This window comes from Mustela nigripes, chromosome 1 (genome assembly GCF_022355385.1).
Source record: "Mustela nigripes isolate SB6536 chromosome 1, MUSNIG.SB6536, whole genome shotgun sequence".
Classification (NCBI taxonomy): domain Eukaryota; kingdom Metazoa; phylum Chordata; class Mammalia; order Carnivora; family Mustelidae; genus Mustela; species Mustela nigripes.
The window spans coordinates 44,281,012-44,296,754 of NC_081557.1; the positions used below are offsets into that span (position 1 = coordinate 44,281,012).

At 47.2% G+C, this 15,743-nt stretch overlaps 1 protein-coding gene across 2 annotated transcripts; it reads left to right on the forward strand.

The window, feature by feature from the left end:
* Positions 1–6,588: 6,588 nt before the first annotated feature.
* HPX (hemopexin) lies at positions 6,589–15,523 on the forward strand. Of its 2 annotated transcripts, XM_059409284.1 has the most exons (10): positions 6,589–6,699; positions 6,850–6,914; positions 7,014–7,085; positions 7,264–7,385; positions 9,036–9,186; positions 9,897–10,109; positions 10,376–10,507; positions 14,672–14,802; positions 14,882–15,044; positions 15,182–15,523. In XM_059409284.1, the coding sequence occupies exons 1-10, from the start codon at positions 6,617–6,619 to the stop codon at positions 15,439–15,441; spliced, it is 1,392 nt and encodes a 463-aa protein (XP_059265267.1). In that variant the 5' UTR covers positions 6,589–6,616; the 3' UTR covers positions 15,442–15,523. The 2 variants fall into 2 exon arrangements, with proteins under 2 accessions (XP_059265267.1, XP_059265276.1); XM_059409293.1 differs by lacking the exon at positions 10,376–10,507.
* Positions 15,524–15,743: the final 220 nt, after the last annotated feature.

Genomic DNA, 15,743 nt, shown 5'->3' on the forward strand with positions numbered 1-15,743 from the left:
CTGCCAGATCACTGTCCCAGGCCCGCATCTCCTGCAGACACAGTAAGTCCTTTGGCTGCCTGCCCTACAGCTAAGAAGGAACCTGGGAAAATGATCCTTGCCCAGAACACAGCCAGCAGCTGCAGGGAGTACAGTTTGAGGGTATGCTGGTAATCCTGGAAGCCCAAGACCAGGTAAGGGACCTTGGGGCTAATCCCAGGTGGAAGCTGCGTGTGAGAGACTGCAAAGCCAATCTTTGAGCTCAGTGATGAAGCCCTGGAACCCTGCTTTTTCTCCACTCTACGGTTGTTGCCCATTCTCCATGGTGGAATGGGGGTCCTAGCATCCTGAGTTGTCGTGGGCCAGGGTTTGGCTGCCAATTCTGGAAATAAATACAACCAGCACTCAATGCTTGGGAGGCAGGGCCTATGAGGGACTGTGACTTCTCCCTCTATACAAGGCTGAGGCTCAGAGGAATAGGGCATAGGACTGATGAAGAACGGAGCCTGGACTTGAATCTACAGCTGTCATACTCCTAACCTGAAAGTCGCTCCTTACTCATTATGCCCCTTGCATCTGGCATGGTAACTGGCAGAGAAGGCACCCAAGATTTGGGGAATGATGGATCTGGGAAGGTTAGTTATAAGAAGTCCTGGGAAAGCTCAAGACATTGTCCTTCTTTGGGGTGATTCCCAGAGCTAAGATGACAGGGCCTCTCCATGGACCTGTGGAAGACCATGGGGGCTTTGCAGAGATTAAGGGGGACCACATGAACCACATGGAAGTCTTGGTTATCTTCACTTCCCTGATCCTCTTTGTCTTTGCTGGCTGGGACCTGGTAGGCTCATAGACCTATGAGCTCCCTGCAGTTCTGGGGCAGGTGATCTTATAGGGCCTGCACTTCTGGCTTCAGTTAAGAGTAGGATTGTCTGAACCCATGCCCTGGCCAGCAGAGATGGTGTGCTCACTTATAGGTCCCTCAGCACCTGTGGGGGCTTCCCCGGGAGTTCACAGCTGGACAGTCTTTCTCCCCTGCACTCCCTTCTTTATTTTTTTATTGAAGTATGACTGACAGAATGTTACATTAGTTTTCAGGTGTATCCTTTATGACACAGCACCAACAGTGGCACTGAGGATGCAAGCTCAGAGTTCCCAGACTTCTCACCACTCACATTCTTGACATCTAAAAGTAGCAGGGGAATAAAAGGGCAATAAAAATGAACTTCTTGGATGGGAAGCCCCACATGGCTTTCCTACCAGACTGAGAGCAGGCGGCTGGGGCTGGCTTCCATAGATACCTGTTTAGGTTGTCTGCCTGAGCCATCAGAAGGTGTCTCAAGGTGGGGTTACTCACTTCCTCCTGACCTGATCACAATGCGTATTTTCTCCCCCCAACTTAGGCCTTGGGTCCAGAAGTAGCTGAAAGTGGTGCCTGGCAGTAGAGGTGATGCCTTGGCTTCGTTGGCATTCATCTTAAATAATCTTTACTGACTTAACATCAAAGCCCCCACTGGAATAGATCAGAAAGCACAAAAGTTATATTGTGCTCCCATGAGGGCTCATACCTGGCTTAAAAAGGGCAATCAAGTGATCGGAACAGCCCTCTGGTCATATATGGGCAGCAGGTTCATTTATTCATTCAACAAGTACTTCTGCACACTTATTATTGGCCAGAGTGTGTGCCTTGGGAATACACACAGAAAAGTTCTTTGCCCTTGTGGCGCTTATTGTTCTTTGGGGAAGACAGGCGAACCAGTAAACACAAGAACGTACATGTGTAGTGGCAGTCTGTTAACACTGTGATGGAAATGAACAGAATGCAATACGTGGAAGAATACAGTGTGAAATCGGGTGGGCAAGGAAGGCCTGCAGTCACCTGCAGGCTGCTGTGGGGGTGGGTAGGGAAGCACCGGTTTTACGAAGAGGAGGTAGAGATTTCCAGATAAAGGAAGAGCAGGGACAAATGTCCTGAGGGTCAAGATCTCAGTGTATTGGAGGACCTGAAAGGAGGCCTGGTGATGGGGAGGAAGGAAGGCAGAGGAAGAGAGGAAAGGAACAAGTTTGGAGAGTCAGGCATGTGTTGGATTATTAAGTCAGATAGAGTTTGGATTTGATCTGGAGTATCCTAGTAAACCACAGAAAGGTTTAACTGCTAGAGATGAATGGATGCCCTATAGGATTAACAGGTAGCTGGACAACAATTCCATGGGGTGGAAAGAAAAGGGAGAATTAAAAAAAGAAGAAAATTCAACCTCTCTAAAGTGCTCCTCTTGAAGACCATAGACACCTTAAAATCATCTAGAGTCTTCCACTTCTGAGGATGTTTTTCAAGAAAAATTGGGCAAAGGCACAAAGAGGTGTGAGCACCAATGTTTATCACAGCTATATTTATAATAGGAAAAAATAATCCTAGAAAAACCAAAGTGTCCCTCAGCAGGGGATAGCTATATAAAGTTTTGCTTAAATATATAATGGAATTATATGCATCCTTTTAAAATGCTGATGTCTTTGATACATTAAAGAAGGAAAAGATTTTATAAAATTATATGTTTGTTTCAGAAGGGATATTAAAAGAATAGAGAAAGGCTGGAATAGATAAAGTGTGAGTAGTGGTGTTCTCTGGTTAATAGAATTAAAATTGATTTTTGTCTTCAAGAAAAAAAACTTTCAAACAAGAGCATTAATATGTTTTTAGGCATGTCTTTGAAGCTTGTGCTTGCTATGAAGAATGTATTATAGAGGGGCAGGAGAAGCAGGGAGAGAAGGGTTATTTCAGTGGCCAAGTAAGACATGATGGTGTTGCATTTTGAGGGAGGCAGACAGAGTGGATACATTTTGGTCTAACTAGAAAGTGGGACCAATAGAATTCAATGCTAAACAGTGTTTCAAGAACTGCTTTAAGAACTGAAGATACAGTGGTGAATAAAGCAGATGACATCCTTCTGTTTACTAAGGCAGTCTGGTGGGCAGTGAGATGCTGGAGCTCATTCATTTTGGCTCACGGGCTCATGGTTAAGTTTTCAGGAATTTTGACAGCTGGTTATTGCTGCCAATAATAACCCAGCCATTATTAAATAACCCAGCCACTATTAAAAATTAAATTATGTAAATCTGAAGTTAAGTACGTTTTATTAACATTAAATATTATAAATACTCAAAACTCATCACTCCCTGATTATTTTACTATTTTCCTGTGTTCTTGAAGTTCTTTACATCTATTGTATCTCATGGAGGAAAACCATATAGTAAGTAGTATATTACTGTGCATTTCTTCCTAATTCCACTTTGGTGATGTTTGTAGCTTGACAATGGCCATAGTAGATTTACCCACAGAAATTAGCAAACGCTACAGATCAGGCCTTTTTCCCTTCTGAGAGCTGGGTGTTACACACGCTGTAGCATCTCCTTTGATAGGGTAATGAGCACAGCCCAAAGGTCAGGCAGCCAGAATCACAGCACTACCACTTGTTAACAATGGGATTTGGCTATGATACCTACTTTCAGTTTCCTCATTTGTATAATGGGACTGATAGTATCATATATTATATAGATAATATTTATGATTGAATGAAATAATCCATGTCAAGCGCAGTGCCAGGCACATACATATACCCAACAGATATAAGCAAATTATTCGTATGTTTATTCATAGAGAAGCAAGAATGGAATATGCAGGGAGGTCCATTATAGGCAGAACAAGGACAAAAATGCATGGCTGGAGGAGTCAGTTGGGAGCAGCTAATACTTTCTGGTGCGTGCAGCTTTATCTCATGGCTTCTAAGTCACGGAAAAGGAATCCAGACTCTGCTCTGGGAGTACACAGCCACAGGCTGCAGGCCCAGCACAGGCAGCACTTAGTGGGCCCTAGGAGAAATGACTGAGATCAGAGAACTCAGACCAGGGGTGGGACAGGGTGGACACAGTCATTCCAAGGGACAATGGGTCAGTGTCCAGTTTAAATGTAGCCTGTGGCAATGCAAGAGGAAGCTCTGCCCATGAAGACATTTGCAAGTCCACATTCAGATGCCCTTTGGGGGAAGCCAGAAAGTTGCTGGATAGGATTGAGAAGACCACAAGGAAAAGGGGTAGTTGGCTTGATCCCCAAGATATCAAGCAAAAGACGGAGGTCCCCAAACCTGCTCTGGGCAGCAGAAGTTTGCAGAGGAAGGGGTACTACTAAGCCCCCATAGTCGGGCTGAGAGGAGCGAGGCAAGAAGGCTACAGAGAACCCGGTTCAGGGAAGAGAAACAGCTCTGGCCTCTGATTTAAGGGTGGATGCGCACTGAACCCTGTGGCCTCCAGGGGGCGCTCAGGACCAAGCGTGGACAAGCGCTTTCTCAGCCCAGACCAGAGGGCTGGATGGAACTCTGGAGAAGCAGAAATGGCCACCTCAAGGGAACAGAGAAGCAAAGCCAGCCCTATTTGGGTCCCCTGAGAAGAGTTGCCTTGTGCCCTGTGACTGACATCAGAATGGCCAACACATCCACAGCCTGGGTTCCCGAATGGACACAGTCCTCTGCCTCTTAGCTGCTCCTGCTCAGAACTTGAGCTTCGGCAGAACTGTCTGCCATGCAGAAGACTCGGCCTGTCTAGTGCCTGTGGAGGTGGGGCAGGGGAGATGGGCAGGGGCTGGGGGAGGGCATGATGGGGAGGTTGGGAAGCAGAGAGGGAAGGGGAAGTCTCCTCTAATGCTATCTAAGCCCCGTTAGGGTAGAAAAGAATTAGGAAACAGTAGTGGAAAAGTTTTACAAATCACTCTTCCAGGATAGGTAGACCCAGGGGTGCTGTGAAGGGAACCAGTGCTGTGTGGGGAAAAAGAAACTAAACTGAAAATTGTCATCCTGTATATGTGCTCAGAGTCCTGCTAGGCCAGAGCAGGACTCTTGGGCCTGTCCTCCTTTGGGCCCACAGGACCATGCCATGTTCTGATAATATGACTACTGAAGACCCTCGCTGTGGATTTCCCTGGCCCCCTCTGCCTCTCTTTCTCTCTCAAAAAAAAAAAAGGCAAAAAAAAGCACATTTTCATTTGTAAGTCAAACGAGAACATTGGGCCTGATGGCAGAGGCCTAGTGACATGTTCCAGAGGTCCCACAGATCTCTGTTTTCCTGTTGAGAGGAAACTTTGCAGAGTAGAAGGAGAGACCTTTCCTAAGGTTATATAGGGGAATGTCAGGGGCATGGAGCCATCTGAGAGGGATCAGGGCCCTTTGGAGCTGGACTGGGGAACAGGGGTCCTGAAACCTCATCCTGGCCCATAGCTGACTGCCCATATTTGTCTTCTGATTCAGCAGCCAAGTCTCAGATGGGGATGAGGCAGGCTTTGGGAGTGGCCCCTAGGAGTACTGAAGATAGCAGTTACTAGAGATAGCAGGTAAGATTCTAGCGCTGGAGGAAGAGAGGCATGTGGGGATGGGACACTGGAGAGAGAAGCAAGACCAGGTAAAGGGCAGTGACAAGGGGACTTGTGACCCCTGGATTACAGTATGCTTCCCGTTATTAACACACCACCAATTCCCGATATTCCCCTCACCCCAGAAGTAAAGAAGGAATTCCCAGAAGGAATTGTTAGGAATTCAGTTGCAACATTAGCAATACTAGTTAGTAGGCAAAATCCATTATTGAGCACCTATTATGCACCAGGTAGTATTTTAGGTGGGGAGAATGTAATGGTAAGTAAGACGGGCAAAGCAAAGGAAAAAAAGCAACAAATAAATTGATGAAATTTCACGTTTTAATAAATGACACAAAAGAAATGTGTGAGCGTTTGAAATGGCTCGATAAGGTGGTCAAGAAAGGCTTCATTCAGAAGATAGCATTTAGGCAAGGCTCAGCAGTAAATATTGTGAAACACCAGTTAGAGTTCTGTTTATTCTGTGATGGGTAAATAAAGCCCTTTTCCCTTAAGGTGGAAATTCCCAGGAAAGACTATTTATTAAAATGCAATCTGCAAGAGAGAGACACCTCTTTCTGGCCCATTCAGCCCTTCCTTCCCAGGTGATTTTTCTAAGCATTTTGCCAGTGGGGGAGGGGGGAAAGAGGGGTGGGACTGGTACATATGGCGACAGTGAAATATTATTGACCCATCAAGGGCAAAGCTGAAGGGGTTTGGGAATGCTCCAAAAGACCCTTGATGAAGTTTGTAAAAAGAGTATTTCTAAGTGTGTTTGTTAAATAGATATAAGTATCCGTGTCTTTATCTGTCTTAGAACATGGCTTGACACTTAGTACACAAAAATGGTAGTTTCCTCTACTTCTTTCCTACCCCCCCCACCCCATTGTAGAGGTCCAACCACAGCAAGGTGATCATCAATCATTCTACGTCCTTCCTTGACCTTATGGGCACCTGGACCCATCACCAAGGTGATGAGAGTCACAGCCGGGTATCAACGGCACGGGCTAGTTACTGCTCGAAAGTCATTGAAGGGGGATGGGGCCTTTTGCCGGGAAAAGTTAGTCTTGGACTCAGATTTCTGTCCAGACCCTGACCTTATTTGCACTGATGTAATCAGCTAATATTGGCATAGTTGTGAGAGATGGGACTTGGAGGATCAGCAGGCCATGGTGGGGGTGGTGCTGCCACCATCTCTATATAGGGAGCTGAGCTGGAACCCAGAGCTGTCTGTAGTGCCTCAGCATGGCTCGGGCACTGGGAACACCCATTGCACTGGGATTGGTGGGCCTATGCTGGTCTCTGGCTGTTGCCCACCCTCTTCCTCCGTGAGTAAAGCTTGAGCTGGGGAAGGACTGGGGACTGGGCTAGACTGGGTTAGAGCCAGTTTTTAGGCCAGGGCAACTGTGAAGACAGGTGTGAAGAACGAAGGGAGAGGAATTGGGCCCAGTGGATCCAGACAACTGTCTTCTCTCTAGGGACGGTACTCCAGGGAACAGGACTGAAGGTGGGAGTGGGACCAGAGGGAACCCAGGTGTGACCGGTAAGGCCCTGCCTCCCTGGAGTCTGTCTGTCCAGTTGCGTCTCTGCAACGTTATTACCTGACTGGTCTTTTCCTTGCACCTCCCCACCCCCACCCCAGAACTCTGCTTGGATGGCTCGAGCTTTGATGCTGCCACCCTGGATGAACACGGGGCCATGCAGTTTTTTAAAGGTAGGAGGGACTGGGATTGGGGCATTTGGGACTTCAGACTTGGTCCCATTCTCTGAGGGTGTATCTGCCTGTGGGAGATCTTGGAAGTTATCTGAGGGCATCACCCATAGCTTCTTGGTAACTATCACAGGAGGCCAAAACTTTGTTCTGGGTCCCTCAATAAGTGTGTGTTTTTCAGGGGAGTTTGTGTGGAGCAGTAAAAAATGGGTCCGGGAGTTAATTTCAGAGAGGTGGAAGAATTTCACCAACCCTGTGGATGCTGCATTCCGCCGTGGTCACAACAGTGTCTTCCTGATCAAGGTACTGCTGGGGTAAGGTCAGGGCTGGGCCAGGAAGTGCTGGAATGGACACTAGAGACCCTCCCTCTAGAGACCCTCAGGTGGCCCTAGATGGACCCCTTACAGTGGGTTCCTGGTTTCCTTCCCCTATGCCTTCCTTCCCTGAAAAAGCTCAAGCTAAGAGAGTATACGTGCATGTGGGCCTGGCAGCCATAGCAGCTAGTGGCTCTTCTTCAGGCCCAATCTCTGTCCAGACCTCTCTGCTGCTCCTCATGCTGTTGGCCATCCTTCCCTTCCTGGTAATGTCTTCCCTTGGTCTCTGACTCTGCCTCCCATACTCTTCATATGGTGGCCAGGCCGTTCATAACAATGGCACCTAGCCCAAGGGGTCAGGGGAAGATGAAATCTAGTCTGCTGTGCTCACAAAGTCCCATGGCCTGGCCCTGACTGTGTCTGCTTGGAGGAGGGGCACCTTCTCCTAATTTGTACAAGGTGCCATGTGCTTGCGGCAGCCCTCACTCCCAGCTTTAGGTTCCCTCCTGCCTCTTTCTTGCTGTTTTCCAGCTTCCCATCCTCAGCAAGTCCCTGAATGTTCCTTGGAGATCTGTCCCAGGCCTTTAAAACACCCTCCCTGAGTGATCTCAACTACTGTCATGGCTCTGAGGACTCTCTATGTTGTGGACACCAGATCTGGCTCCTCCCAGAGCTCCAGATATCTCTTTCTAATTTCCTGGCAGATATCTTTGGCTTAGAAGTTCTGTGGGTACCTCAAATTCAGTATCCCCAAATCAAGCTTAGTATCTTTCTTACAAACTCACCCTTTCTGCTGTGTCCTCTATTTCATTAAGTGGCACCACCCTGTGCCAGTTCCTGCAAGTCAGGTACACTTGGGTCTCGAGATCTGGGCTTTGGTTATCTTTTCAAGCTTATCTCCTCCCCGACCACAATCACTGTGTGCCAGCTCCATGAGACTACATATAATTCTCTGAGCATGCTCTGCACCTGCTGCCCCCTCTGCTGGTGACACCCTTTATACAATTGTCACACTGAATTCCTACTCCGTTTTCAACTCTTGGCCCCAATGCTTCCTCCTCAGTGAAGCCTTCCAGGAATTCTCTGGGTAGGCTTAAGCACTCCCTCTATATTCCCCATGCACTTCACCTGTTTCTACTTTGGTGGTTGCATGGCTAGGATTGTAAGAACCTTTCTGCTTTTGTACAGTGGACTCCTTGAAGGCAGAGCCTGTCCTGTCATCCCTTTATCCCCAGCGCCTTTCACAATATCTGGCATATGGTAGTCATTCAGCAACTGTTTCTCAAGTAAACGGATGGATAAACAAACGGATAGGTGAACGAATGAATGTATGAATGGATGGATGATTGCAGGATGACTATTTGTGGATGTGTTTGCCAAGACTAATGGTATTTCAGATAAGTGTATCATGAAAGTGTCAGACGTGTGCATGTGCTATAGCAACGGGGGGGATTTGCGCAGTCAAGCTGATAGTATGTATTTGTGCAAGGGGCAGCACACAGTCGTCCACAGGTTAATTGAAAGTGTGTAGGGGCGCAAGGGGGATATTGTATAAATGCAGTAGATTAGAGATGTAATGTATGAATGCAGGTGGCAGTATGTGGGGTCCACAGTTAAAAATAGAGTGATTTGTATGCAGGGAGATAAAGTCTGGGTGTATCCTCCTGAGAAGGAGAAAGAATATCCGAAGTTGCTCCAAGAAGAGTTTCCTGGAATCCCATCACCAGTGGATGCAGCTGTGGAATGTCACCGTGGGGAATGCCAAGAGGAGGGTGTCCTCTTCTTCAAAGGTCAGCACAGGCTGGAATAAGAAAGCCTGGAGTAATGGTGGGCTGGTGGTGATTGAGGTAGTGGCAGGTAGTGGTACCACTACCTGAGGTAGTGGTGATGGAGCACCATGTGGCTTCCCAAGGAAGGGAGGAAATAGAGAAGCTGGTTATGGTCTAGAGGTCAAATAGGGGAAGGAGAAGAAGTCACCCTGCATGAGATAACCAGGTGTACTTCTGCTAAAATTCTTCACTGTTCTCCATCATCCTTAGGATGAATGTATGTTCTTTAGTCTTACATACTAGATTCTCCATGGCCAACTTCCTACTGACCCTCCAGTCTTGATACTCATCATGCCTTTATCTTGAATATGAAGTTCCAGAGACTCTACACTGTTCCCTGTACACCTCATTTGCTCCATGCTTCAGACTTGCCTCCTTCTGGAGTTCCATCTCCTCCTCATCTCTGCCCTGTAATTCCTGCTTTAGGTATGAGTTTAAATATCAGCTTCTCTGGAAACCTTTCCCTGTCTCCTCCAAATGCACTTGCTGAGCCAATCATATGCATTTTGCTGCTGAAGTTTATTATATGATCACTCTCTTCAACCGTTTCCCTGCTTGGCTGTGAGTTCCACGGGGTCAGGACTGTATCTGGCCCATCATGGGGCCCACTGCTAGCTTAAGGGAGGGCATAGCCTGGCCTCACTGAATGTTTGTTGACTGATTGGACAAAGGTAACCAAACGTGGTTCTGGGACTTGGCTACGGGAACCAAAAAGGAGCGTTCCTGGCCAGCTGTCGGGGAATGCTCCTCTGCCCTGCGATGGCTCGGCCGCTACTTCTGCTTCCGGGGTAACCAATTCCTGCGCTTCCACCCTGTCACGGGAGAGGTGCTTCCAAAGTACCCTCTGGATGTTCGAGACTACTTCATACCCTGCCCCGGCAGAGGTGAGAAAGCCCCAGCCCCTGAAATCCACCTGAATTCACCTACCTTCCCTGAGTTTGCAGACCCCACCTACCCTAGCTCCTACTTTAATTCTGTGATATAGCACCTTGGCCCTTGCCCTAGCCCAATCTCCATTTTGGACACTTCCAGTTGTCCTCCCATGGAAGAGGTCTACATCCCCACTAACCCTAGCCATCTCGGCCACCTCAGACTTCATTCTGACCTCTGGCCTCCCTCTGTGTTCCCCCTCACATATTTCTCTTCCCAGGCCATGGACACAGGAATGGGATGGGCCATGGGAATGGTACCCATCATGGCCGTGGGGATATGCACTGTAGCCCACATCTAGTCTTGTCTGCACTGCTGACCGACAACCATGGTGCCACATATGCCTTCAGTGGTGAGAGATGCCTCCTGACTCCACCATCTCTGCCCTCCATACCTCCTGTCTCTTTCATATATCTCTGATTACTTCCTCCATTTTCATCACTGCATGCTTTATTTTGTCCCCTTGGGCCCCAACCTTAGCCTCCTTGGCATGCAGTTTTTTATCCCTCATCTCCTCTGGTGCATATTGCTCATCCTTGTCTCTCATTGCCCAGGCCTCTAACTTCATCTGCCTGACTACCTCACAGGACCATCTACTCTTAGGTCTGTGCCCTCTTTCTGTCTCTATGACTCCTCATATCCCATTAGCTCTTGCATGTCTTGCTAGGTCCTCTAGCTCCCCTTAAGCATATCCTCAGGAACTCAATCTTTTCCCAAGTGCTTCTTGGTTCTTAGCTCAGGCCTCTGGACACAGCATTACCTGGGGATGAGATGTTCCTATTGCTGAGAACCAGCCGAGAAACTTTGGGTCCCTTAGACCTCTAGGAGATAGATTTGCTGGCCTAAGGAGGTTTCTTCTCTTAGTGACCAGATAGACATCTCTCTCCAGACCTTTGGCATTAGTTAGTAAAAGCCATGTAAGGATACCTAGGGATGTTCTGGCGTTAGTCAGGCAGAGAGCAATGAGTCTTGATCCACCTTGAATAGCTCAAGAGAAGGAGTAAACAAATACTTAGCCTAAGATATACATATGATCAGATATAAATGTAAAATAGTGGTGAGAACACAGAACAGTGAAAATCCATTTTTGCTCCTAACTCCTGGACAAATCTGATCAGATATGACTACCAAGCTATTATGAAAAAGACACAGTTGTGAGGAGAGTATTTCCCCACAACAGGAATGCATGGTGTAGTGAGAACATTCATCCATGAAGAAACACACACCTGCAGTGAAAATATAGACTTATACCCAGAATATATGCCATAGTAAGAACACATAATTATCAACATGTAGCTGTGGTGAGAGCATGGGACTATTGGAAGGACAGACAGAAAAAGGGAGACAGAGATAGAGGTAGGTAGGTAGAGATATTGAGGAAACAGGGCCGTAGGGACCACATAAAGATGTACAGAGAATACCCAACCATGGAGAGATCATAGAACCTCCAGGCCATGTGGCCATGGATAGAATGCAGCTGAACTCCTAAATCAAAAGTATTAAATATGTTTCCTAGCTGATGAGAGAACACTGTTACGTTAAAAATCCCCAGCTGAGGTGACAACCCTAGTGTAACCCAGCTACTTAGCATAGGGCTGGTCCTCTCCCCTCTCTGACATATCTTTCTCTGTTCTCTGCCCCCTAGCTCCTTACCCATTGTTTCTGCTTTTTCACAATGTTGGCTTTCACAAGGCCCATCATGCCCTCTCCCTTCTCCTAGTCATGATCTTTCAACCTCAGGTCCAGCTGGGAGCTGTCTCTGCTGCTCTCTTTTTTCCTGCTTGGGTTGCCAGAGAGGAAATCTGACCGACCCAGCCCATATTTTTATTCTAGCCCACACTGAAGTGGTTGCTGGCCAGTCTGTGCATTGCCTGGTGAGGCATCAGGGGCTTATCACTTATTTCCTCTGCACAAAGAGCACCACAGCCCATCTCAAAATAGGGGTCATAAGCAGGGTAGTTTCTGCAGGAGGTGAAGATGGCTATGTAGTCACTATGGCATGCCTGGTAAACAGCTATAAAGGGAGCTTGTGGCTATCGTGAGAACATCGGCTATTTATGCAACAAGTGTTTATTGAGCACCTGAGAGACACCAGATGTAGGTCTAAGCACTGGAATACAGGAGGCAGCATGGAAGATGAGACAGGTGCCCTCACACAGCCTGACAAGGGGAGAAAGGACCATAAGAAAAGGAAACAAGAGACTACTTTCAGGTAGTTGTGAAGTGTTATGGGAACATCAGGATGTTCCTTATCCTCAAATATCATTTGGAGGTGGTATAAATGGATTTAAAAATTGTTGATGTTTAAAAATATAAAATAAAAAATGTTAGGTGTCAAAGAAAAGCTGTGAAGAAATTAAGACAGGATAATGAGATAGAGGTGAGGAAACTGAGGGGGACCTTTTTTGAAGAGATGCTTTTTGAGCTGATATTTCAGTAATAAAAACACATTAGGTAAGTAAATAAGATAAAATCAGAGAGGGAGGCAAACCATAAAAGACTTATTTTATTTATTTATAAGAGAGAGTGAAAGTGAGTGAGCGAGAGTTCACAAGCAGGGGGAAGCACAAAAAGGAGAAGCAGGCTCCCCACTGAGCAGGGAACCTGATGTGAGACTTGATTTCAGGACCCTCAGATAATGACCCGAGCCAAACACAGACACTTAAATGATTGAGCCACACAGGTGTGCCAAGAGACTCTTAACTATAGGAGACAAACCGAGGGTTACTCAAGGGGAAGGAGGTGAGAGGGATAGGATAACGGGGTGGTGGGCATTAAGGAAGGCACTTGAGATAATGAGAACTGGGTGTTGTAAACAACTGATGAAATCACAAAATTCTACCCCTGAAACTAATAACACACTGTACTTTAACTAAATTGAATTTAAATTAAAAAAAATTTTTTTAAGCATTAGGTACATAAAGCACTGGGGGAAAAACATTTTAGAGAGGATAGATAGCATATACTTTGAGGAATCAGGAAAGGAGGCCAGAGTGGCTAGAGAACAGTGTAAGAGCAGGTGAATGGCTTGAAAAGAGGGAGACAGAGGACAAATTACATATACCTGGTAAGGATTTTCAACTGTGAAAGAAAACCAGGAGGGGGTCTTGAGCAGGGCTGTGATATGTTCTCACTTATTTTTTGAAGATCATCCTGGAGCACACAGTCATTAGAGATACAATGTTGTAAGCAGGGAATCCAGCTAGTAGTTCTTGCAGTTGTCTGGATTAGAGGCAATGATAGTGTGGACTAGGATAATAGCACCAGAGGTGGTGAGGAGTCATCTTGATATCTTTTGGAGGTCGAGGTAATAGCCTTAACCAATGGACTGAATATTGGTTGGAGTGGGGAATGAAAAAGAGAGGTCTTAAGAATGACTTAGCTTTCTGGGACTAGGCAACTGGGTGACTGGTGGTTTCCTCTTTCTAAAATTGGAAAGATGAGGTAGGTGTGTGTGTGTGTGTGTGTGTGTGTGTGTGTGTGTGTGTTTGGCAGGGAGCAGACATCAGCTTGGACACTGTAGGGTTTTGGTGTCTAATGGCCCCAAGTAGACATATTGGGCAGGCGGTTAAGTTTGAGCCTGATGCCCAAAGGAGAGGTCTATGAAAACTGAGGAGAACAGATCCAAAGTCATCAGCATGTAGATGGTATTTAAAGCCCTAGACGGGGTGAAATCACCAAGAGAGTGAGTGTAGGTAGTGAAGAGGCCCAAACTAGAGGATTCCAATATAAGATATCAGGCTGAAGAGAAGGGTAGTAAAAAAAAAAAAAAAACAGAGGAGCACTGGAAGAGGCTGGTATCACAGAAGCCAAGATCCAAAAAAAGATATTTCAAGAAGAGAGTCGTGAGCAGTCAAATGCTGCTGAGAGGTGGAGCAGGATGGAGACAGAGAATTGACGATTAGATTTGGCAAGTTGGAGGGCACTGACGACCTTGAAAAGTACGGTTTCAGTGGAGAAGGGAAACAAGTGTTAAGTGAAGCGGTTAAGGAAGGAGAGGTAAATGGGAACTTAGATAATTCCCTTAATAAATCTTTATGAGGAGGGGAGAAGAAAATCAGGGCACTTGTCTGGCTACTCCCTCACTCTCCTGCCACATCAGGGGATTAGGGAACACAGCCAGAGTGAGAACATTTGGTGGGATCATGCTGCGTTGCTTTTCTTTTACCTTCTGGTCACTGTCCCTCATTGTCTATAATATCTCTGTACATGGATGTCTGAGATGCATAGGGAGCCCCTGCCAAACCCCATGACGTTGGCCCCACTTGGCACCTTAGCCACTGTTCTCCATGCGCGCCCTTCTGTCAGGCCCCTAGTGACTCCAGCTCCAATCAGGGCACCATGCCAAACTTTGCTGCTCAAGTCCTGCTCTATTTCCTCTCACCCAGCCTCTTCCCTCTTGGCCTCCATGTATTCTCTCCCCCTTCTCAGGACCTATCTCTGCACCCGTTACTTGCCTATTCACTGCCTGGCCTTTTACCATCAGTACTAGAGAGGTACCTCTGATACCCGACAGGGTCCCACTACTGGCGTCTGGACACTAGCAAGGATGGGTGGCACAGCTGGCCCATTGTCCATCAGTGGCCTCAGGGTCCTTCAGCGGTGGATGCAGCCTTTTCCTGGGACAGTAAAGTCTACCTAATCCAGGTATGTGTTGGGAGAGAGGCTTGAAATGGGGACTGGGAGAATATCCAGCTCTATGCTGATAAATTCCTTGGTCTTCCAGGGCACTCAGGTATATATCTTCCTGACAAAGGGAGGCTATACTCTAGTAGATGGTTATCCAAAGAGGTTGGAGAAGGAATTTGGGAGCCCTCATGGGATCAACCTTGAAGCTGTGGATGCAGCCTTTATTTGTCCGGGGACTTCTCGGCTCCACATTATGGCAGGTGAGGGGCATCTGGATAATGAAGGGTGGCTTGTTCTGCTACTTCTCCATTTCATAGATCACCTCAGGGCATGGGGAAGGGTAAGGTGTGAGTCCCATGATGTGGAAGCAATGTTTTGTCTGTTGCCTTCTTCCTAGGACGGAAGCTGTGGTGGCTGGACCTGAAGTTAGGACCTCAAGCCACGTGGATGGAGCTTCCTTGGCCCCATGAGAAGGTTGACGCGGCCCTGTGTATGGAAAAGTCCCTCGGCCCCAGCTCATGTTCTGCCCATGGTCCTGGCTTATACCTCATCCATGGCTCTGATTTGTACTGCTACAGTGATGTGGAGAAACTGAGCACAGCCAAGACTCTTCCTCAGCCCCAGAGAGTGGAGACCCTCCTGGGCTGCGGTCATTGACAGGAGCATTCTTGGGATAAATCTGGCCCAGTTCCTTCTCCCTATTTCCCTCACAATAAAGCCAGAGTGCTTCTTTGCTGGACTCAAGGGTCCCTGGTGGTGGAGGAGTCTCATTTCTTTCTTGTAACTGAGGAGCTAGTAATATCTCTTTGGAGGCTGTCAAGTTCAAACAAGGCTGTGGGAAGCAAGGGAGGAGAGGGCTAAGGGAAAACTCCCAGAAGTAGACTCACACTCTAGACCATGACCTCATCTGGTTTAAGGCTAACCCCTCCTGACCTGGTGGTCCCTTGCCTTATGTGAAT